Here is a 25561-nt window from a genome sequence, read left to right on the forward strand (position 1 = left end):
TGTGTATCATTAATGTTTCATATGCAAGAGCAAATACTTACATGATTTGTACAAAATCATGGAATTGACTTGTGTAACTATAAATTGGCCTCTTTGTTTTAGACTGTATTCAGAGTGGTGATTGCTATGGTTAAAGGGGTGTTGTTTGGAATATTGTGTTTGACTCATATCTTTGTTCCACCTGATTGGAAGCTGTATCACTTAGACATTCCTATGGGTTCCTAAAGTTACAACTGGTGACTTGCTAGTTGTTCCTTAGGAAGTTTGAAAAAAATTGATACAACTGTACAAATGGCAAAACACAAACAAACCTGCATGAGGCCTGCAACAATCAGTGGGAGCAGGTACTTGTAAGATGATATGATAAAAGGAAGCAATGTTGAAAGTTTAATTTTTTAGATTTTAATTATATATTAAAGCTAATTATATCAAATTAGTTATTGCAATTTTTTTAAACAAAGACATCTTTCTTTGTCTTAAGTTGAGTCAACTAGGTCTCCTTAGATTCATCTCAACTACTTTGATTCAAACGAGGACCAAAATGAGGACCACTGAAGTCATTCTCTACTAACCTGAATTCCCTTCAGGTGATGTCACTTCATTATTTGAGGCTCTGGTTGTTGTGTCAACTGATGGTTCAGTGGTACCTTTCAAAGCAAAAAAGAATAATATCAAGGTTTTTGATTAAGTAGATCATGCTCATCTTTTTTTAAAATACATTACATTCTTTTCTATAAAAATTCTGTTTTTCTGTTCCAATAATTCCAAATTAGATCATAAAAACTGTATGAGAGAATCCTTTAGTAAGATTAAATATACTGGCTTACAATTAGGATACATTTTTATCTGACTTTGTTTTTTCATACCTGGGATTGCACTCAGGGGCACTCAATCTCTGAGCCACATCCCCCACTTGATTGTGTATTTTATTTAGGAACAGGGTCTCACTGAGTTGCATGGTGCCTCACTTTTGTTAAGCCTGGCTTTGAATTCCCAATTCTTTTGCCTCAGCCTCCCAAGCTGCTAAAATTACAGGCATGGACTATAGCACCAGCTATCTACATTTTTACTGTTCTCTTATTTGAGTAGTGATTCTGACTGAATGCTGAATATTAGAAGCAACTGCGATTTTAAAATATATTTATATATGAAGGTTTTCCATGGTTTCATGTTTAGTGAGTCTCTGATGGACAATTTTCTCAACTCAAATATGATTTTTAACCACCACTGCAAACTATGTCCTTGCTACACACAGCATCAAAAAATCAAGATCAAGGATTCCACAAACATTATGGAGCATAGGCACATACAGGGACAATTGTATGATACTGTAGAAAGACCATCTAATCCAGCTGACACACTGTTACCTGAGAAATTCTTGGTGAATTATTTTGGCCTCTCATGCTTCAATTCCTACTACCTCTTTCTACTCTTCTCCACAAAGAACTGGGATACACTTACCCACTCCATCTTACTCTGATGAAACAATGGACTACACTCTCTACCTACCTGATTTGCTGCTAGGCAAAGCTGTGGCTATTCTAGCTGAGTGTCCATGGCTAGTATTGGTGGGGCCTTCACAAACTCCTATGGTTCTTAGCACCAAGACCAGTATATGGGTTTTGGAGAATACATATTATTCCTGCAAGCCCTACAAATAACAGAGTCTCCAGATTTAGAAAATGAAGAAAAATATCCACATAACTTTACTTGGTCCAAAAATGTAATCCAACTTAGGGCCTGATTTTACAAGTCTGCATCTCCTTCAGGAGGGCATGGATCATAAATGCTTATGCAACAAACAAGAATGGTGGACCTCACCTGAAGTAGCGGCTCTAGTCCCTGCCTCTCCAGGTGTGCTGCCACTTTGAGCTTCAGGGGTTGCTCGAGATGATGCTCCAGGGGTGCCTGACATTTATCAAGAACAAAAAGGAAAAAAAAATCAGGGGCTGGGATTGTGGCTCAGCAGTAGAGCTCCTGCCTAGCACATGCAGGGCCCTGGGTTTGATCCTCAGCACCACATAAAATAAATAAGGAAAATAAAGATTGTGTCCAACTACAACTAAAAAATAAATATTAAAAAAAAAGAAATCAGCTTAAGAAACCTAAAGGAGGGACATCCTATCAACATGATCTGAAACATGCATTAAAATAACAGATTTACCCTATAAAATTCACTGGCATTTGACATTCTTTCTCAGGGTAAATATGGTAAATCAGGTAATTCTAATAATGTATTGTTTCAAGTAAGTTATTGCTGTTAAAAATAGGGTAATCATGTCAAAAAACCATGATTAAACTTTGATATGTTTTTTCTTGTACACTAGAGCTGTCTTATGATCCAGTTTGCATCATTCCCCTCTTGATTGCAATCTTACCATTCTCTTAAAGTTATTACTTATTGCACCTAGATGGTTGTTAATTTCTCTGCTTCCCTGTTGGCACTAGGTAAAAATCAGATTTCCCTAATCTTTCACCATATTCCACAGAGATTCTAAAATGTATTAAGAACAAATCTTAGACTTGACATATTCACACTTTTTTGGAGCATTGGCTACACCTCGACCATAATGTTCAGATTCCCAGATAACACTGTCTCTGAATAGGTTTGGGGCAAAAAGCTCTCACATCTACTGCCTGGATTTCACCTGCTTATGCTCCTTCAGTACCTGTGGTTCCAGATGTGTTCTCACCAGCAGAGACAGTGGTGGTTGTATCAGCTCCTCCTTTTGTTGCTATTGGGAAGAAGAATGGTGCTTAGTCTACACAGAAAGCTAGGAAGAAAACACTCTTTGAAGGACATTGTATACTTTCGATTTTGTCACAATTTTCTTCAATATTCTCCATTGTTACCTTTCCTGTATCTCATTCTCACATTTGGGGATCTAATACAACTTGTATTAAATGCCACCACAAGCCTCTAAGAAGTGTCTCTCATACCTGTTGGGCTTCCAGTGCTGGTGGCCCCAGTGCTGGATTGTCCAGTTGGGTTGCCCCTGCCTGCTTTTGAGGTTGTTACCAGAGACTCTCCGGTTGTACCTGACAAACACAATAACAGTGCTTGCAATATATGCTACTTCCTCTGAAGGAGGACATGAGAAGATCCAGGCAAAATTTTCATCTTTTTTACATTTTTGCGGTTTACCCAACAACCTACATGCTTTGATATTGTATGCATTTCATAGACACCAAGCATACATCCTGACTTACCTGAAGTTCCTGTGCTTGTAGCTCCAGTGCTGGGTTTGCTAGCTGTGGTGCCCTCCTCCCCAATAGGTGTTGGTGTACTTGGGCTTCTCGTGCCTCCTGATTTTTTTTTAAAAAAAAGCATTTCATATTGTCTTATGCATAAAACAAAACTTTAAATCTCATAAACATCCTCTCAAAGCAGCTACATTATTCATCTCACTTGTCAAAAATGGTTAAATGATGTGCTCTGGTCATCCAGTTGGAAGCTAGAAAACCACACAGCCAAACTTCAATCACCTATTTCTAATTTTATGCTGTACACAGTGCTGCTCAAAAGATCTCTGACAACAGGCCAAATTTTATTATCCTCATCTCTGCTAGAGGTATGGTTTTCAAAATGTTATAAAATAAATACTAATAAAAAATCTAAGTAAATAAGACCATATAACATACTAATTTTTCTTCAACAGTAAAATACTATTATGTTAAAATTCTTTGTTTGCAAATGCTTGCTCTGTTTCACTTCTGATCACATCATAGGCTTTTAACAAACACAATGAGCCACACATTCCTGGACCAATATTGAGTTGCCCTGTTCAAATACCTTAGTGTCTGATAATTGCGGAAGATCTCTGAATGAAACAACCTTATTAACCAAGTAATTCTGTATCAGACTTTTGGAATATAAACAGAATGGTCAACACTTTAAATTTCAATAAATTTACTGATCCAATGGGAATTACCTAGTTTCATTTTTAATCCTTTAATGCATAAGCTATACTGTTTAAGTCAGTAATTTCAAAAACTAGAGCTTATTCAAAAGACTATTCATCATAAATATTAAATCAAAACAATAGATAACCAAAATTGAGTGTGTGGGAAACACAACCAGCCTATAGATTCTTAAATTCTTAAGACCTCATATGCATACATGACACAAAGGCCTCCGAATGATATATAAATTTTTGAATTATCTTAAAAGATATCAGAACTCTTTAAGTACTCTAAGTAATACAGACACAGTATGAGAGGTGAGCTTAAAAAAGCCCTCTGACATGACATTTATAGAGTGTAAACTGGGATTGAAGTTGGGAAAAAGTGGGAACTTTGGAGATATGTTTCTCAACCATGAGCATCAATTCCCTAAATAATTGGTGGACTCCACCCACCCAATAGAATTTCCAATTCTCTGCCAGTGGACTACAAAATATGCACTTTTAATAAAATCCCACAGGATTCCAATGTTGCTGTTCCAGGAACCACACTGAGCACCATGGAGTTAGAGGAGGAAGATAAGCAAGGCAGAGGAATGCAGGGACTGTGTAAAAGGGCTTACCATGTGAATAAAACACAGAAAATGGGCTACAAGGGAAGACAGTTCAGAGATCCTTAAACTTTGTAACTGATGGCATCAGAGAGTTTAAAATTGAGTCATTTTTGTTTTCAATCTAAATTATGTATGTCCAGTATTGTCAATAGTATTGTATTCCTGGTCCTACACTGGCTGAATTTAATCATGCATATCCACAAGCATATTCTGCTTGGCTTTTGTTGGAAATGAGCTCTATTACACTGGTCATACCATTGAGAAAGCAGCTATTGCCCATCAGGTTCAGAGTTTATGTTCTAACTAGGCTTTGTAAGCTGAGGAACTTTTATTTTCTATCTTATGACAATAAACATTTATAATGTGTTAAGCCTTACTATTTTTTACAAAGAATATACTTGAAAGTAAATCAGATATTTTAAAGAACAAAAATGTGTATCATTAATATTTCAAATGCAAATGCAAGTACTTACATGAATTGCACAAAGTCATGGAATTCACTTGTGTAACTATTAAATTGGCCTCTTTGTTTTAGGCTATACTCAGAGTGGTGATTGCTATAGTTAAATGTGTTGGTTGGAATGTTGTGTTTGATTCATAACTTTGTTTCACCTGACTGAAAGCTGAGTCATTCCTATGGGTTCTTAAAGTTACACCTGGTGACATTGTAGTTGTTCCCTAGGTAGCTTGAAAAAAAAATGATACAACTGTACAAATGGCAAAAAAGCAAACAAACCTGCATGAAGCCTTCAACAATCAACGGGTGCATGTACTTGTAAAGTAATATTGCATAAGGAAGCAACATGCTGAAAGTTTAATGATATTAGATTTTAATATATTTTAAATCTAATGATATCAAAAGGCTAATGATATTAAATTTTAATTATACATGAGAAAAACCACCTAAGTCAGGTACTTTATTAAGAAAAATATTGTCCAAGAAGCATTGCCTGAAACCATTTGCTTGGCTGAGGCCAATGTACTTGCTCTGAACTGGGCTTACCTGATGTACCACCAGGACTAGTAATGCTGGGGCTCAGTCCTCCTGTGGTGCCTGCACTTTTAGCTGTGGACGTGATGGGACCTGAAGTTCCAGTAGAGCCTGAGAAGTACATCAAAGGAACTTTGCACCTACAGTCTACTTGGACTTTATTACCAATGGCTAATCTAACTGTCCATTCACACCTAAGAGATGAAAATTTTAATAAATGCATCCAGTGACATAGTATCTAGAGATGCTTATGACTTTGTGCTTTCAAGTTTTCTTAAACCTTTCAAATTAGTTACTGCACTTTTTTTTTTAAACAAAGACATCTTTATTTGTCTTGAGTTAAGTCAAATAGGTCTCCTTAGATTCATCTCGACTACTTTGATTCAAACCAGGACCAAAATCAGGACCACTGAAATCATTCTCTACTAACCTGAATTCCCTTCAGGTGATGTCACTTCATTGTTTGAAGCTCTGGTTGTTGTGTCAACTGGTGGTTCAGTGGTACCTTTTAAAACAAACAGTCATATGAAGATTTTTAATTAAGTAGATGATGCTGATCAGTTTTTTAAAGTTCTTTCACTCTGTCTATATACTTCTCTTTTTCTGTTCCAATAATTCTAAATTTGAACATAAAACTTGCATGACAGACTTCTTTAGTGAGATTAGTTATATTAGCTTACAATTAGGATACATTTTTATCTACTTTTTTTTTTTATACCAGGGATTGAACTCAAGGGCACTCAGCCACATCCCCAGCCCTATTGTGTATTTTATTTAGAGACAGGGTCTCAATGAGTTCCCTAGTGCCTCACTTTTGCTGAGGCTGACTTTGAACTCCCCATGCCCCTGCCTCAAATTCCAAGCTGATGGGATTACAGGCATGGACCATAGCACCATCTATCTACATTTCTACTATTCACTTATTTGAGTAGTGGTTCTGACCTAATTTTGAACATAGAAGCAACAGTGGCTTTAAAATATATGTACATATATGGTCTTTTGTCCAAGGTTTCATGTTCAATGAGTCTGTGATGAAAAATTTTCTCTACTCAAATATGATTTTGAACCACAACAGCACACTATGTTTTGCTACAGACTCACAGCATCAGAAGCTTCAAGTCAAGGATCCCACAAACATTATGGACCATAGGCACATACAGGGACAATTGTGTGATACTTTAGAAAGATCATCTAATCCAGCTGACACACTGCTACCTCAGAAATTCTTGGTGAGGTGTTTTGGCCTTGCATGCTTTACTCTTCACCACAAAGAACTGGGACACACTTACACACTCCATCTGACTCTGGTGAAAGCATGGACTACACCCTCTAGGTTACCTGATTTGCTGTTAGCAGAATCTGTGGCTAATTCTCCATGGCTAGTATTGGTGAGGCCTTCAGAAACTCCTATGGTTTTTAGGGCCAAGAATAGAATATGGGGTTTGCAGAAGACATATTATTTCTGCAAAACCTAAACATCATTGAGAGGCTCCAGATTTAGAAAATGAAGGAAAAGATCCTCATAACTTTTCTTGGTACAACAATCTAATCCAAGTTAGGGCCTGAGTTTACAAATCTGCATCTGCTATAGAAGGGCATGGATGATAAATGCATATGCATCACAACCAGAACAGTGGACCTCACCTGAACCAGTGGTTGCAGTCCCTGCCTCTCCACGTGTGCTGACACCTTGAGCTTCAGGGGTTTCTCCAGATGATGCTCCAGGAGTGCCTGAGATTTATCAGGGGAAAAAAATAAATCAGCTTAAGAAATCTAAAGGAGGGGCTTCTTATCAATAATGATCTGGAATATGCTTTAAAATAACAGATGGATTTACCCTATAAAATTCACTGGCATCAGATACTCTTTCTCAAGGTAAATAAGGTAAATCAGTTAATTCTGAGAATGCACTCTTTCAATTAAGTTATTGTTGTTAAAAATAGGGTAATCATGTCAAAAATCACGATTAAAGGTTGATATCCTTTTCCTTGTACACTAGAACTATCTAGTTTTCATCTTTTTCCCTCTTGATTGCTATCTTACTTACTATCTTCATTGCTATCTTAACTATCCTCTTAAACATATTGCTTATTGTACCTAGATGGTAGTTAATTTAGGTTTCCCACTTGGCACCGGGTGACAGATTTTTCTAGTCTTTCACAGTAATCTACAGTGACTCTAAAATGTATTAAGAACAAAACACAGACTTGATATATTCATGCTTTTCTGGAGAATCGGCTACACCTCGACCATAATGGTCAGATGCCCCAGGTAACATTGTCTCTGATAGGTTTGGGGCAAATAGCTCTCACATCTACTGCCTGGATTTCACCTGCTTATGCTCCTTCAGTACCTGTGGTTCCAGATGTGTTCTCACCAGCAGAGACAGTGGTGGTTGCATCAGCTCCTCCTCTTGTTGCTAATGGGAAGAAGAATGGTGCTTAGTCTATACAGAGAGCTAGGAAGAAAACACTCTTTGAAGGACACTGCATACTTTCAATTTTGTCATAATTTCCTTCAATATTCTCCATGGTTACCCTTCCTATATCTCATTCTCACATTTGGGGATCTCATACAACTTGTATTTGACTCCACCATAAGCCCCTTGGAAGTGTGTCTCATACCTGTTGGGCTTCCAGGGCTGGTGGCCCCAGTGCCCGATTGTCCAGTTGTGTTGCCCCTGCCTGCTCCTGAGGTTGTACCCAGCAACTCTCCTGTTGTACCTGACAAACACAGTAACAGTGCATGCAATGTATGATAGGTCTTCTGAAGGAGGAGATGAGAAGATCTAGGCAAAATTTTGATCTTTTTGTACATTTTCATGATTTACACATCCTACATGCTTTGATATTGTATTCATTTCATAGACACTAAGCACACATCCTACCCACCTGAAGTTCCTGTGCTTGTAGCTCCAGTGCTGGGTTTGCTAGCTGTGCTGGCCTCCTCCCCAATAGGTGGTGTTGTACTAGGGCTTGTGGTTCCTCCTAAGTTTTTTTTTTTTTTTTTAAGAAAAAAGCATTTCATATTGTCTTATGCATAAATCAAACATTTAAATCTCATAAACATCCTCTCAAAGGAGCTACATTATTCCTCTCACTTATCACAAATGGTTAATTGATGTGCTATCGTCATCCAGTTGGAAGCTAGAAAACCAGAGAGCCAAACTTGAATAACATATCCCTAATTTTATGCTGTAACCAGTGCTGCTTCAAAGATCTCTGACATCAGGCCAAGTTACTATTCTCATCTCTGCTAGAGGTATGGTTTTCAAAATGTTGTAAAATAAATACTAATATAAAATTTAAGTAAATAAGACCATATTCCATACAAGATTTTTATTCAACAATAAAATACTATCACGTTAAAATTCTCTGTTTCCAAATGCTTGCTCTCTGCTTCACTTCTTATCACATCATGGGCTGTTAACAAACACAATGAGCCACACATTCAAGGACCATTGTTGAGTTGCCCTGTTCCAAATACCTTAGGTCTGATAATTGCAGAAGTTCTCTGAATGAGACAACCTTATTAATCAACTAATTCTGTAACAGACTTTTGGAATACAAACAAAATGGTCAACACTTTAAATTTCAATAAACTTATTGATCCAATGGCAATTGCCTAGTTTCATTTTTATCCTTTAATGCATAAGCTATATCATTTAAGTCAGTAATTTCAAAAACTACAGCTTATTCAAAAGACTATTTATCATGAATTTTAAATCAAAACAATAGCTTACCAAAAATGAGTGTATGAGAAACACAACAGGCCCATAGATTCTTTAATAAATTTATAAGACCTTTAATAAAGGTCTTTAATAAATTTATAATATGCATGTATGAGACAAAGGCCTCTGAATACTAAATAAATTTCTAAATTATCTTAAAAGAAATAAGAACTATTTAAGCACTCTAAGTAATATAGACACAGGATGAGAGTTGAGCTTTCAAAAAGCCATTCTGACATGATGTTTATGGAGTGTAAACTGGGAGTCAAGTTGGAAAAGAGTGGGAACTAGGGAGATATGTTTCTTTACCTTGAGCATCAATTCCCTAAAAAAATTGGTAGACTCCACCCCCCCCCAATAGCATTTCTAGTTCTCTGCTGGTGGACTCTTTAATAAGATCCCACAGGATTCCAGGAACCACACTGGGAGCACCATGGAGTTGGAGGAGGAAGGTAAGCAAGGCAGAGGAATGCAGGGACTGGGTAAAAGGGCTTATCATGTGAATAAAGCACAGAAAATGGGCTACAAGGGAAGACAGTTCAGAGGTCCTTAACATTTGTAACTGATGGCATCAGAGAGTTTGAAATTGAGTCATGTTTGTTTTCAACCTAAATTTTCTATGTCGGATATTGTCAATAGTATTGTATTCCTGGTCCTACACTGGCTGAATTTAATCATGCACATCCACAAGCATATTCTGCTTGGCTTTTGTTGGAAATGAGTTCTATTACACTGGTCACATCATTGAAAAGGGAGCTACTGCACAGTAGGATTCAGAGTTCATATTCTAACCAGATTTTGTAAGCTTAGGAACTTTTATTTTCTCATCTCATAACAATAGATACAGATAATGTTAAGCCTGACTATGTTAATAAAGAATATACTTGAAAGTAAATCAGATATTTTAAAGGACAAAAATGTGTATCATTAATGTTTCATATGCAAATGCAAATCCTTACATGAATTGCACAATGTCATGGAATTCACTTGTGTAACTATTAAATTGGCCTCTTTGTTTTAGACTGTACTCAGAGTTGTGATTGCTATAGTTAAACAGGTGTTGTTTGGAATATTGTGTTTGACTCATATCTTTGTTTCACCTGATTGGAAACTGTGTCACTTAGACATTCCTATGGGTTCTTAAAGTCACACCTGGTGACAGTCTAGTTTTCCCTGATGAAGCTTGAAAATATTTGATACAACTGTACAAATGGCAAAAAACAAACCAACCTGCATGAGGCCCGCAATAATCAGTGGAAGCATGTATTTGTAAGGTAATACAGTATAAGGAAGCAACATGTTGAAAATTTAATGATATTAGAATTAATATATAATTAGAATATAATATCAAAACGCTAATGATATTAAATTTTAATTATATATGACAAAAATCACCTAAATCGGGTATTTGTTTAGGAAACATATTGTCTGAGCAGGACTGCCTGAAACCATTTGCTTGGCTGAGGCCAATATACTTGCTCTGAACTGGGCTTACCTGATGTACCACCAGGACTGGTAATGCTGGGGCTCAGTCCTAGTGTGATGCCTGCACTTCCACCTGTGGAGGTGATGGGAACTGAAGTTCCAGTAGAGTATGGGAAGAATACCAAAGGAACTTTGCACCTACAGTCTACTTGGACTTTATTACCAATGGGTAATCTAACTGTCCATTCACAACAAAGAGTTAAAATTCCAATAAATGCATCCAGTGACATAGTACCCAGAGATGCTTATGACTTTAATGTTTTCTTAAACCTTTCAAATTAGTTACTGCACTTTTTTAACAAAGATTTGTTTCTTTGTCTTGAGTTGAGTCAACTAGGTCTCCTTAGTTTCATTTCAACTACTTTGATTCAAACCAGGACCAAAATCAGGACCACTGAAACCATTCTCTACTAACCTGAATTCCTTTCAGGTGATGTCACTTCATTGTTTGAAGCTCTGGTTGTTTTGTCAACTCTTGGTTCAGATGTACCTTTCAAAACAAACAATGAATAATATGAAGATTTTTAATTAAGTAGATGATGCTGATCAGTTTTTTAAAGTTCTTTCACTCTGTCTATATACTTCTCTTTTTCTGTTCCAATAATTCTAAATTTGAACATAAAACTTGCATGACAGACTTCTTTAGTGAGATTAGTTATATTAGCTTACAATTAGGATACATTTTTATCTACTTTTTTTTTTTATACCAGGGATTGAACTCAAGGGCACTCAGCCACATCCCCAGCCCTATTGTGTATTTTATTTAGAGACAGGGTCTCAATGAGTTCCCTAGTGCCTCACTTTTGCTGAGGCTGACTTTGAACTCCCCATGCCCCTGCCTCAAATTCCAAGCTGATGGGATTACAGGCATGGACCATAGCACCATCTATCTACATTTCTACTATTCACTTATTTGAGTAGTGGTTCTGACCTAATTTTGAACATAGAAGCAACAGTGGCTTTAAAATATATGTACATATATGGTCTTTTGTCCAAGGTTTCATGTTCAATGAGTCTGTGATGAAAAATTTTCTCTACTCAAATATGATTTTGAACCACAACAGCACACTATGTTTTGCTACAGACTCACAGCATCAGAAGCTTCAAGTCAAGGATCCCACAAACATTATGGACCATAGGCACATACAGGGACAATTGTGTGATACTTTAGAAAGATCATCTAATCCAGCTGACACACTGCTACCTCAGAAATTCTTGGTGAGGTGTTTTGGCCTTGCATGCTTTACTCTTCACCACAAAGAACTGGGACACACTTACACACTCCATCTGACTCTGGTGAAAGCATGGACTACACCCTCTAGGTTACCCGATTTGCTGTTAGCAGAATTTTGGGCTAATTCTCCATGGCTAGTATTGGTGAGGCCTTCAGAAACTCCTATGGTTTTTAGGGCCAAGAATAGAATATGGGGTTTGCAGAAGACATATTATTTCTGCAAAACTTAAACATCATTGAGAGGCTCCAGATTTAGAAAATGAAGGAAAAGATCCTCATAACTTTTCTTGGTACAACAATCTAATCCAAGTTAGGGCCTGAGTTTACAAATCTGCATCTGCTACAGAAGGGCATGGATGATAAATGCATATGCATCAAAACCAGAACAGTGGACCTCACCTGAACCAGTGGTTGCAGTCCCTGCCTCTCCACGTGTGCTATCACCTTGAGCTTCAGGGGTTTCTCCAGATGATGCTCCAGGAGTGCCTGAGATTTATCAGGGGAAAAAAATAAATCAGCTTAAGAAATCTAAAGGAGGGGCTTCTTATCAATAATGATCTGGAATATGCTTTAAAATAACAGATGGATTTACCCTATAAAATTCACTGGCATCAGATACTCTTTCTCAAGGTAAATAAGGTAAATCAGTTAATTTTGAGAATGCACTCTTTCAATTAAGTTATTGCTGTTAAAAATAGGGTAATCATGTCAAAAATCACGATTAAAGGTTGATATCCTTTTCCTTGTACACTAGAACTATCTAGTTTTCATCTTTTTCCCTCTTGATTGCTATCTTACTTACTGTCTTCATTGCTATCTTAACTATCCTCTTAAACATATTGCTTATTGTACCTAGATGGTAGTTAATTTAGGTTTCCCACTTGGCACCGGGTGACAGATTTTTCTAGTCTTTCACAATAATCTACAGTGACTTTAAAATGTATTAAGAACAAAACACAGACTTGATATATTCATGCTTTTCTGGAGAATTGGCTACACCTCGACCAGAATGGTCAGATGCCCCAGGTAACATTGTCTCTGAATAGGTTTGGGGCAAAAAGTTCTCACATCTACTGCCTGGATTTCACCTGCTTATGCTCCTTCAGTACCTGTGGTTCCAGATGTGTTCTCACCAGCAGAGACAGTGGTGGTTGCATCAGCTCCTCCTCTTGTTGCTAATGGGAAGAAGAATGGTGCTTAGTCTATACAGAGAGCTAGGAAGAAAACACTCTTTGAAGGACACTGCATACTTTCAATTTTGTCATAATTTCCTTCAATATTCTCCATGGTTACCTTTCCTATATCTCATTCTCACATTTGGGGATCTCATACAACTTGTATTTGACTCCACCATAAGCCCCTTGGAAGTGTGTCTCATACCTGTTGGGCTTCCATTGCTGGTGGCCCCAGTGCCCGATTGTCCAGTTGTGTTGCCCCTGCCTGCTCCTGAGGTTGTTCCCAGCAATTCTCCTGTTGTACCTGACAAACACAGTAACAGTGCATGCAATGTATGATAGCTCTTCTGAAGGAGGAGATGAGAAGATCCAGGCAAAATTTTGATCTTTTTGTACATTTTCATGATTTACACAACATCCTACATGCTTTGATATTGTATTCATTTCATAGACACTAAGCACACATCCTGACTTACCTGAAGTTCCTGTGCTTGTAGCTCCAGTGCTGGGTTTGCTAGCTGTGCTGGCCTCCTCCCCAATAGGTGGTGTTGTACTAGGGCTTATGGTTCCTCCTAAGTTTTTTTTTTTTTTTTTTTTTTTTTTAGAGAAAAGCACTTCATATTGTCTTATGCATAAATCAAACCCTTAAATCTCATAAACATCCTCTCAAAGCAGCTACATTATTCCTCTCACTTATCAAAAATGGTTAAATGATGTGCTCTCATCATCCAGTTGGATGCTAGAAAACCAGAGAGCCAAACTTGAGTCACCTATCCCTAATTTTATGCTGTAACCAGTGCTACTCCAAGGATCTCCGACATCAGGCCAAGTTACTATTCTCATCTGTGCTAGAGGTATGGTTTTCAAAATGTTATAAAATAAATACTAACATAAAATTTAATAAGACCATATTCCATACAAGATTTTTATTCAACAATAAAATACTATCACGTTAAAATTCTGTTTCCAAATGCTTGCTCTCTGTTTCACTTCTTATCACATCATGGGGGCTGTTAACAAACACAATGAATCACACATTCAAGGACCGTTGTTGAGTTGCCCTGTTCCAAATACCTTAGGTCTGATAATTGCAGAAGTTCTCTGAATGAGACAACCTTATTAATCAACTAATTCTGTAACAGACTTTTGGAATACAAACAAAATGGTCAACACTTTAAATTTCAATAAACTTATTGATCCAATGGCAATTGTCTAGTTTCATTTTTATCCTTTAATGCATAAGCTATATCGTTTAAGTCAGTAATTTCAAAAACTACAGCTTATTCAAAAGACTATTCATCATGAATTTTAAATCAAAACAATAGCTAACCAAAAATGAGTGTATGAGAAACACAACAGGCCCATAGATTCTTTAATAAATTTATAAGTTCTAATATGCATGTATGAGACAAAGGCCTCTGAATACTAAATAAATTTCTAAGTTATCTTAAAAGAAATAAGAACTATTTAAGCACTCTAAGTAATACAGACACAGGATGAGAGTTGAGCTTTCAAAAAGCCATTCTGACATGACATTTATGGACTCTAAACTGAGAGTCAAGTTGGGAAAGAGTGGGAACTATGGAGATATGTTTCTTTACCTTGAGCATCAATTTCCTAAAAAAAAAAAAATGGTAGACTCCACCCCCCCAATAGCATTTCTAGTTCTCTGCTGGTGGACTTTTTAATAAGATCCCACAGAATTCCAGGAACCACACTGGGAGCACCATGGAGTTGGAGGAGGAAGGTAAGCAAGGCAGAGGAATGTAGGGACTGGGTAAAAAGGCTTATCATGTGAATAAAACAAAGAAAATGGGCTACAAGGGAAGACAGTTCAGAGGTCCTTAAAATTTGTAACTGATGGCATCAGAGAGTTTGAAATTGAGTCATGTTTGTTTTCAACCTAAATTTTCTATGTCGGATATTGTCAATAGTATTGTATTCCTGGTCCTACACTGGCTGAATTTAATCAATGCACATCCACAAGCATATTCTGCTTGGCTTTTGTTGGAAATGAGTTCTATTACACTGGTCACATCATTGAAAAGGGAGCTACTGCACAACAGGATTCAGACTTGATATTCTAACCAGACTTTGTAAGCTTAGGCCTTCTGTTCCTACTGAAGGAAGACAGCATTTCAAATTGCCTTATGCATAAATCAAATCTTTAACCTCATAAACATACTCTAAAAGAGACAACATTATTCTTCTCATTCATGTAAAATGTTTAAGTGATATATTCTAGTATTCCAGGTTGCAGATAGAAAAATCAAAGAATCAACCTCCAGCCCTCAACCTCTGATTTATAGTCAAATCAGTGCTTTTATCCAATCTATGGCAATCAACCAACTTGTAATATTTCAATATATGCTAGAGACATTCTTTTTTTTAAGAGAGAGAAATTTTATATATATATATATTTATTTTAGTTTTCGGTAGTCACAACATCTTTTTATTTTTTTATTTTTATGTGATGCCAAGGATCAAACCCAGTGCCCCATGCATGCCAGGCGAGCATACTACCACTTGAGCCACATCCCCAGCCCATAGAGACATTCTTATAAAAAAAAATCCCATAGTATCAATATAGAATTAAAATTTAAATAAACAAGGTCATATATTATCCAAGCTTTTATTCTACAGTTAAATGATTTTTGTGACAAGATGCTATATTTTCAAATGTTTGCCCTCAGTTTCACTTCTCATCACATCACAAAATTTGAGCACCCACTCTGCAGCCACACATTTGTGCACCAAACTTTGAGTAGCCCTTTTGCAAATCATTGTACTTACTGTATGATGACCAGGAGATTACTCATTGAGACCTCATTATTACCCAAGTATATTTGATTCAGATTTTTGTGAATATAATCTAATTGGTTGAATGTTTTCTCTGATATAAGGAGGCTGACTCATAGTGGGGTAAGGAGGGGAAGCATGGCGGGAATAGATGAATTCTAGATAGGGAAGAGGGGAGGGAGAAAAAGGGAGGGGGCAGGGGATTAGCAAGTGTGGTGGAATGTTATGGACATCATTATCCAAAGTAGATGTATGAAGACTCGAATTGGGTGTCAACATACTTTATATATAAACAGAAATATAAAAAAATTGTGGTTTATATGTGTAATAAGAATTGTAATGCAAAAAAATAAAAAAACAAAGTACATGTGAACATACTCTATAAAAGATATGAAAAATTGTACTCTATATGTGTAATAAGAGTTGTAATCATTCCACTCTCATGTATTTAAAAAATAAAAATCAATGAAACAAAAAATCTTTTCAAATTAAAAAAAAACTAATTGTAATGGGGTGTTATTGGTGGGATTCTAGAATAAAAAAGATCTTATGTAAAAATCTAAGGAAATATGAAGAAACTGTATTTTAGTCAATATAAAAAATTTTAAAAATAAACTAACTGGTCCATTCTGAATTTCAATAATTTTACTAATTGGGATTAACCTATTTTTAAAATACCTCTGTAATATATAAATTATATATTTTAATCCAGTAAGTATAATTGAAAATGCAGTATATTTAAAACATAATTTAATTCATAAAATTTAAATCAAAACAATAGCTTGGCAAAAATAGAGGAACTATAGAACAATGGTGTGCTCAAGTTAATAATTACATAAAGGGAACACCAGTGTAATCATGAAAAAAATGCCTCTTGACACTAACAACATTTTTATTTACCTTGAAAGCAATCAGAACTATTGAAGCATTTTAAATAGATTAGAGAGAAGCTGATTCTTGAGATTTTGGAATGTCATTCTGAGATGACATTGATGGGCATAGAAACTGGAAAGGAAGTTGGAAAAGAGGGGAAAATGTGGAGAAGTGCTTCTGCAACTGAGCATCGATCCCCAGATCCCCAAAATACATGTTAACAAAGTCTGCTGGGCTCCACCCCGATACTTTCTGATTCTAGGTTGGTGAACCCAGAAATGTGTACTTTTAACATGTTTCCACAGGATTCTGATGCTGCTGGACCAGAAACCATTCTGTGAACACCATAGTATTAGAGGAAGAAGGAAAGCTAGGCAGAGGACTGCAAGGACTGGTGAAAAGGGTTTAACAGTTGAAAACACCGGAAAATGGAACGCAAGGAAATGGTACATTGAAGTCTAAATGAGTTTAACTAATGGCATGAAAGACATTTGTAAAATTTAGTTGTTTCAATTTTCAATCTGAATTATCTACTTAAATACTGTTAATAATATTGTATTCCTGGACCCAACAATGATTGAATTTAATCAAGGATGCACAGGCATATTCCTTGTTTATTGTTGGGAGTGAGCTCTTTCGTATAGGTCACAGAACTGGGGAGCCAGCTAATGCCCAATCCACATTTGAACTAGGCTTTGGAAGCTTGAGAACTTTCATTATTTTTTCCTTTCATGGAAATAACAACAAATAAAATCAATAGTGTTAAATTTGACTAAATTACAAAGAAAATATTTGAGAGTCAATCAAACAATTTTAATGGGCCACAAAACTAGATCATTGATGTTTCACGTAACTGCAAATACTAACTACTGAATATTTCCAAAATCATAGAATTGACCAATGTATCTAAGGCTGGACTTAGAGAAGAGTTATTGCTGAGGTGAAATGTAAGTGCCTACATGGAATATAGGCTCTGCCTCACATCTTTGTTTCACCTGCTTGGAAGCTGTGTCACTTCTAAGTCTCTTGTTGGTTCCCAAAGTTATACCTGGTGGCATTCTAGTTATCCCTGATGAAGTTCAAAAAAATTAAAATACTTATCTAAAAAAGCTTTACTGTGGCTTCTAGCTATCAGATAGTGGGAACATGTAACTGCAACATGATATCATTTAAGAAAACAACTTGTTAAAAAGCTAATGGTATTAAATTTTAAATAAAAAGATCACCTAAGTCTGGTAATCAATTTGGCAAAACATTATCTGAACAGCATTGTCTGAAACCAGTTTTTTAGCTGGGGTCAGTATAATTGCTCTGAACTGAGCTTACCTGATGTATCCCCAGGACTGGTAAAGCTGGTGCTCAGCTGGGGTGTGGTTTTTGTACTTCCAACTGTGGAGGTGATGGGAACTGAAGTTCCAGTAGTACCTGAGAAAAACCAAAGGAATTTCTCACCTAAAGTCTACTTGAACCTTATAATAATTGGGTAATCCAACAGTTCTTTTACTTCTAATATATAAAAACTGAATAAATGAATCCTATAACTTATTGCCCATAGTTGCATATGATTTTGTTCTATGATTATTTTCTTGAACATTTGGTTTTCTTATTGCATTTTTTAAACAAAAATATCTTCCTACATCTAGAATTAGGTCAAATAGGTTTTCATATTTTTATCTCAACTACTTTGCATTAAAATAAGCAGGATTCCCACAAATGACTCTTCATTTTGACCAAAGCCAGGACCTCTGAACACCATCCTTTGCTCACCTGAGTGTACTTCAGGTGAAGTCTCTTCATTGCTTCGGGCTCTGGTTGTTGTACCAACTGATGGTCCAGTAGTGCCTTTCAAAATAAACAATAAATAATATCATTATCTTTGATGAAGTGGTACAGAACATGCTGCTTCCTACTTTTAAAATATCTTTCACTTATTTGTACATGTTTCTCCATTTATGTTTCAATCTTTTTAAAAGTTATCGTAAACCTTTTATGACTAGAATCGTTAGGTGAGGTAAATCACTTTAGTTGCAAATGATATTCCTTATTATCTACTTCTTCAATGCTCACATATTTGAGCCCAGTTATTCTGATCTAGTCTGTATATTAGCACCAATAGAGGCTTTCCAATATATGTATGCTTGGGCCCTTTCTCTGTGATTCTACATTCAATGAGTCTGAGAAGGAAAAGTGTTAAAAATTTCTGTATTCAATTCTAATTTGTAGCCAGTAGAGTAAACCTTGGCCCCACTCAAAAATCACAGCCTCAGAGGCTCCAGATCAGAGCTCCTACAATTATTATGAAACGTAAGCACAATCAGGGATTCTTACAATTATACTTCAGTATAGAAAGATCATCTAATCCACTCTGTACACTGCAACCTGATAAACTGTTGGTCAAGAATTGCCCTCCCATTCTTCATTCCCTTCCTACCTCTTTCTACTCAATCACATTCCTTAGAAAATAACTGGGATACATAAACACATTCCATTTTATACCTGCACACTCATGGACTTCTCCCTCTAACTCACCTGATTTGCTGCTAGCAGAGGTTGAGAAAGGTCTAGCCGAGTCCTCATGACTGGCAGTGGTGGAGCCTGCAGACACTCCCGTGGTCCCTGGAAACAAGACTAGGTGCATGAGGGGGAAGTATATTATTCTTGTAAACTTGAATGATTGAGTCTCCAGAATTAAAAAAAAAATGAAGAAAATATCCTCATAACCTTTCTAGGCCAGAAACATAATTCCAATTCAAGCCTGATTTACAGACCTGCATCTGCTACAGGAGGGCATGGATCATATCTGCTGATATATCATATCCAATCTGGTGGATCTCACCTGAACCTGTGGCTCCAGTGCCTGCTTGATTAGGGGTACTGCCACCTTGAGCTTCTGGGGTTGCTCCAGATGATGCTCCAGGGGTGCCTGATATTTAATGAGAGGGAAAAGGGTGAAAAATTAAAAGAGGGTCTTACAAATATGTCTTGAAATATGCTTTCTTGTTAAGTGTATTCATCTATCCTATAATCTTCACTAATCTCAAATTCTTTATCAAGATAAATCAGGTAACTCCAATAATGTACTGTCCCATTAACATATTTGTCATTAACCAATACAATAATCATATAGAAAAATTATGGGTAAACATTGGTGTTCTTGTCTCTATTTCCTACCATTTTCTTATGATTCAGTGTGCATCTTTTCTCATTAATTGCTGTCCTACTTATTTCTTGTCTTCTATATCTGCACGGTTGTTAATTTCACCCTTCACAGATTGACTTGTGTAGGATCAGTTATAGTCTACATTTCATTAATTTCACAGTGACTCTAAAAATATATTGAACACTACAGACCTGCTTATCAATATATTTCTGAGATTTGGCATCATCTAAATGATAATTGATTCCCCTAGAAACCTTGTCTCTGACTAAATTTGAGCACAAAGCTCACATGTCTACTGTCTGTATTTCACACTGGTTATGCTCCTTCAGTACCTGTTCTTCCAGAAGTGTTCTCAACAGCAGAGGCAGTGGTCGTTGCTAATGGGAAGGAGAATGGTGCTTATTAATGTATGAAGAGTCTAGGAAGAAAACACTCTTTGAAGGACACTTTGTAGTTTTATTCTAGTCATTAGTTCCTTCAATGTTCTCCATAGTTACCTTTCCTTCATCTCAATCTGACATTAAGGAATCTAAACAAAACTTGCATTAGATCCCACCATAACACCTTAAGTAGGCCCTTTCTTACCTGCTGGACTTCCAGCTCTGGTGGCCGCAGTACCTGATGGTCCAGGTGTGCTCACACTGCCTGCTCCTGATGTCACTCCCAAGGATTCTCCTGTTGTACCTGATAAACACAGTAGCAATGCTTGCAACATATGCTAGTTCCTCTGAAGGGAAAATTGGGGATATCCTAGATAAAATTTCAATCTTTCTGAACATTTCCATCATTTATCCAGCAGTTTCATGCCCTAACATTTGTACTTTCTGTTTGTTAACCCAATCCAGAGAATAAAAATTGGGACATACTTACACTCTCCATTTTACATTTTACTTACAGACTTTGCTTTCATATCTTACCTGATTTGCTGCTAGTAGAGGTTGATAAAGGTGTAGCTGAGTCTCCAGGGCTGGCAGTAGTGGATGAAGCTGAAGACACCCCTGTGGTTCCTGAAAACAAGAACCAGTGTATTGGGAGCAGGGGTCCACATTATTTCTGCCCTTTGCATGGATATTTGGGTCTTCCCAGGAAAAAGAAAATGAATGATATGATGTTTTCATCTTTCAGCTATATAATCCCAGTTGGGACCTGATACTAGCGATCTGTATGTACTGCAGGAGAGCATGGATAGGAGCTCCTGAGGCATTACATCCAAACTGGTGGGCCTCACCTGAACCTGTGGCTCTAGTGCTTGATTCTTCAGGGGTGCTACCTCCTTGGGCTTCCGGGGTTGTTCCAGATGATGCTCCAGGTGTGCCTGGTATTTATCAGGGGGAAAAAAGTCAGATTAAGAAAATAAAAAGAAGGGTCTTTATGAATAGGGACTGAAGTATACTTATTGCTTTTAAAAGAATGGGTATGTATACCCTATTAATTTCATAGACATCTTAAATCTTTCTCCAGGTAAATAAGGTAGATCAGCTAACTGATAATGCACTAATTTGGTTAAGATACTCATTATTAATAAAATGCAACATTTATGTAGAAAATTCAAGGTTAAACATTCAAGTCCTTATCTCTCATTATTAGAATTGTCCAATAATAAGATCACATTTGCAACTTTCCCCTCTTCATTGCTGTGCTACTTATTCTTTGAACACATATGCTTCCCAATAATATCCTATTTTCCACAAACTTTCTAATACAATGGTAATTACAAAACAAATATCTAATAGCCTATTTCTGATCTTCTGGATACTTGGCATCATATAAATAATGAAGATCAGATCCCTAAGAAACCCTGTCTCTGACTAGGTTTTGATCAAATAGCTCTTATAATCTACTGCCTGGCTTTCACGATGCTCATGCTCTTTCATTACCTGTGCCTGTAGATGTGTTCTCACCAGCAGAGACGGTGGCAGATGTTTCTGTTCTTCTACTTGTTGCTAATGGAAAGAATGGTGCTTAGTATACAGAAAGTCTAAGAAGGAAACACACTTTGAAGTACACTTCATTAGTTCCTTCACCATTCTCTATTTTTAAACTTTCCTTCACCTCATTCTCTCACTCAGGGATCCTGACAAAGCACGCAACAGACCCACCATAAAACCCTAAGTAGTTTCTGTCTTACCTGCTGGGCTTCCAGCACTGGTGGCCCCAGTGCCTGGTGGTCCAGATGTGCTGGCCCTCACTACTCCCGAGGTCACTTCCAGGGCCTCTCCTGTTGTACCTGATGAACACAGTAGCATTGCTTGCAACATATGTTAGTTCCTCCAAAGAAGGAGATTGGGAGATCAGGGCAAAATTTTGATCTTTTTGTACATTTTCATGATTTAGCCAACAGTCTAGATGCTTTCAAATTTGTACCCATTTCATAGGCATTAAGAGCACATCCTGGCTTACCTGAACTTCCTGTGCTTGTAGCTCCAGTGCTGGGTTCCCTGGGTGTGCTGACCTCCTCCCTACTGGGTGTTGTTCTTGGGCCTCCTGTTTCTACTGATAAAAAAAAAAATAGCATTTCAAATTGCCTTATGCATCAATCAAATCTTTTAAATCATAAATTTTCTTATACTCTAACTGATGCTTCTCAACAGATGTGGCAAGACACCCATCTGTATTGTTTTCCATCTATGCTAGAGGCTTTCTTTTAAAAATGCCCAATATTATATATAATTACAATGTATTAATAAATACATAGAAGTACTATGAAATAAATCCAGGTGTAAAATTTTTTTAAAAATCATAAAATATAAAAGCCTTGTTGAGCTATTAAAAGACTATGATGTTTAAATGCTACATTTCTATATAACTGATCTCTATTTCACTTGGTCTTGGAATTTCAGACATTGAATAAGCTGTTCCAAATCACCAGACTTACTGTCTGATAACAAAATAGATTGTTGAGATGTCATTGTTAGCATGTAATTCTGATTCAGATTTTTGTGAATGTAAACTAAATGGTAAACATTCTAAAATTAAAATAAGTTTTTTTGATCCAATGAGAATTTATTGGAGTTTATATTCCTGCTATGACTAAACTATATCCTTTAATTCAGTATTTTTAATTTAAAATGCTTATTCAACAACTATTTCAGTCATGCATTTTAAATTAAAACAATAGCTAAGCAAATAAGTGTAGGAAAAACACAATGAGGCGATGAATTTGTTAATAATAGCATGAAGAACAAAAGTCCTGTGCATATAAAGTTTTGATTTATCTTTAAAACAATCAGAAATACTTTAGTAGTGTATAGTGCAGAAAACATTTGAAAACTTGAGTTTGGGGAAAGTCATTCTGACATGACATTGATGAAGTATAAAATGGGAAGGTTGGAAAAGAGTGGGAATTGTGAAGAAGTGCTTCTCTTCACAATTATGAGTATTGATTCCATAAAACACTGTTAACTCAATCTGCTGAGCTCCACCCCAGCACATTCTGATTATAGACAGATGGACCCAAAATGTGCCCTTCTAACAGGATCACACAGGATTTGAATGATATTGGTCATTGAAATCACACTGTGAAGACCATGGTGTTAGAGGAGGAAGGTAAGCTAGAGAGAGGACTGCAGAGACTGGGGAAAGGATTTCACACTTTTATATAAATTGTATAAAGATTATAGAAAGACCATGATGATCCAGTAATGAATAAAACACAGGCAACTTGCTAAAAGGCTAAAAATATTAAATGGTAATTGCATATGAAGAACTATCTCCTGAGTCTGATATTTGATTTGGAAAAATCCTGAGCAACATTGCTGAAATAGTTCCTTGGTCTGGCCAGTGAAATTAGCTCTGAATTGGGCCTACCTGATGTGTCCCCAGGACTGGTGAAGCTGGGGTTCAGTTGGACTGTGGTACCTGCACTTCCAGCTGTGGAGGTGAGGAGAACTGACGTTCCAGTAGCACCTTGAGAAAAAGGTCAAAGGAACCTCACCTAAAGTCTACTTGAACTTTGCTACTAATGGGTGATCTAACTATCCAATTCCTTCTAATTAGTGATTGGATAGTTAGATCACCCATTGGTAAAAATTGATTAAAAGAATTCAGCCACTTAGTATACAGAGTTGCCCATGATACTTGTTTTAATGTTAATTTCCTAAAGTTTTTTTTTTTTTTAAAGACATCTTTCTATTGGTTGAACTGGGTCTCCATACATTCATCTCAACTACTTTACTTTAAAATAAGCAGGATTCCTACAAATGACTTTTCATATTGACCAAAGCCAGTACCTCTGAACTCATCCTCCACTCACCTGAGTTGCCTTCAGGTGATGTCACTGCATTACTTCGGGCTCTGGTTGTTGTGACAACTGATGATCCAGTAATGCCTGTCAAATAAACAACAAATAATATGATCTTTGATTAAATGATACAGATAATACTGAACTCTGCTTTAAATTTATCTCAACCTTTCATACAACCTTCTCAATCTCTGATTCAATCACTAGAAAAATTTAACAAATCTTGCATGACAGATTCCATATTGATTCTTAAAACTAACACTGCTTATAATCTATTTCTTTAATATTCACAATGTTGAACCTCAGAGTTATAAATGAAGCTGCATATTGAAATGAATTGTGGCTTTAAAATATCTGAGTGCACAGGCCTTTTTTTTCCATAGTTACACCCTCCATGGGACTGGGAAGGAAAAATCCCAAAGGTTTCTGTAGTTGATTTTAATTTCTAGCCAGAATTGCAAACTATGGTCTCACTCCAGACCACAGCCTCAGAAAGTTCAAAACAGTGGTCTTGCAACTATTAAGGCCCATAAACACATGCAGGCATTCTCAAAATTGTATTAGATTATAGAAAGACCATCTAAATCCAGTGGGTACACAGCTACCTGATAAACCGTGTATTGGTCAGGGAATTGGGCTCACTTCCTCAAATCACTTACTAGATTTTCTTGTTCTTTACAACACTCCAGAAAATAGAAATTGGGATGTGCTTACACTCTACATTTGATATTTTACCCATGGACTTCTCCCTTAAACTTACCTGATGTGCTGCTAGCAGAGGTTGAGAAAGGTCTAGCTGAGTCCCCAGGGCTGGCAGTGGTGGATGCAGCTGCAGACACACCTGTTGTCCCGGGAAACAAAAATGAGTGCATTGTGGGGGACGATACACATTATCCCTTCCCTTCATATGGGTATTTGGGTTTCTCAGAATAAAGAAAATAAAGGATATTATCTTTTCATCTTTTCTTAGTTCAATAATGTAATCCCAGTCAGTGCCTGATTTTATAGACCTACATCTGCTGCAGAAGGGCATGGATGGGAGCTCCAGATGCATCACATCCAACCTGGTGGACCTCACCTGAGACTGTGGCTCAGGTTTCTGCTCTTAATTGTTGTCATTCTTTACTTCTCTTTCTACATGGTTGTTAATTTTACACTTTCTTAATTGACATTGGGTGATATCATTTATAAGCCCCCATTCTTTCACTATAGTAAAATATACTTCACTATATTTTGTGTTCCAAAAATACATTAAAAACATTACATATACTTTTTGATATATTCATGCTCTTCTGGCTATTTGGCATTACATAAATCATATGATCAGATTCTCCTAGGAAAACCTTTCTTTGACTAGG

At 36.7% G+C, this 25561-nt stretch overlaps 1 protein-coding gene across 2 annotated transcripts in view; it reads right to left on the reverse strand.

The window, feature by feature from the left end:
- LOC101958024 (uncharacterized) overlaps nt 1-25561 on the reverse strand; it is a 127362-nt gene that overhangs the window by 54078 nt on the left and 47723 nt on the right. The window contains exons 57-86 of one of the 2 annotated variants that reach the window (XM_078014883.1): nt 24964-25044; nt 24216-24290; nt 23771-23869; nt 22364-22456; nt 22092-22190; nt 21841-21906; nt 21192-21278; nt 20881-20970; nt 20549-20647; nt 20296-20340; nt 19640-19726; nt 19333-19419; nt 18571-18645; nt 18130-18228; nt 13608-13703; nt 13337-13435; nt 13066-13131; nt 12356-12442; nt 11138-11212; nt 8399-8494; nt 8132-8230; nt 7861-7926; nt 7152-7238; nt 5938-6012; nt 5520-5618; nt 3211-3306; nt 2941-3039; nt 2670-2735; nt 1822-1908; nt 573-647 (exon numbers count right to left, since the gene is read on the reverse strand). In XM_078014883.1, the coding sequence (XP_077871009.1) occupies nt 573-647; nt 1822-1908; nt 2670-2735; nt 2941-3039; nt 3211-3306; nt 5520-5618; nt 5938-6012; nt 7152-7238; nt 7861-7926; nt 8132-8230; nt 8399-8494; nt 11138-11212; nt 12356-12442; nt 13066-13131; nt 13337-13435; nt 13608-13703; nt 18130-18228; nt 18571-18645; nt 19333-19419; nt 19640-19726; nt 20296-20340; nt 20549-20647; nt 20881-20970; nt 21192-21278; nt 21841-21906; nt 22092-22190; nt 22364-22456; nt 23771-23869; nt 24216-24290; nt 24964-25044 (2550 nt within the window). The remainder of the gene's footprint in view (nt 1-572; nt 648-1821; nt 1909-2669; nt 2736-2940; nt 3040-3210; nt 3307-5519; nt 5619-5937; nt 6013-7151; nt 7239-7860; nt 7927-8131; nt 8231-8398; nt 8495-11137; nt 11213-12355; nt 12443-13065; nt 13132-13336; nt 13436-13607; nt 13704-18129; nt 18229-18570; nt 18646-19332; nt 19420-19639; nt 19727-20295; nt 20341-20548; nt 20648-20880; nt 20971-21191; nt 21279-21840; nt 21907-22091; nt 22191-22363; nt 22457-23770; nt 23870-24215; nt 24291-24963; nt 25045-25561) is intronic. The other variant, XM_078014884.1, reaches the window with a different exon arrangement.

The sequence above is a fragment of the Ictidomys tridecemlineatus genome, chromosome 6, assembly GCF_052094955.1.
Source record: "Ictidomys tridecemlineatus isolate mIctTri1 chromosome 6, mIctTri1.hap1, whole genome shotgun sequence".
Classification (NCBI taxonomy): Eukaryota; Metazoa; Chordata; class Mammalia; order Rodentia; family Sciuridae; genus Ictidomys; species Ictidomys tridecemlineatus.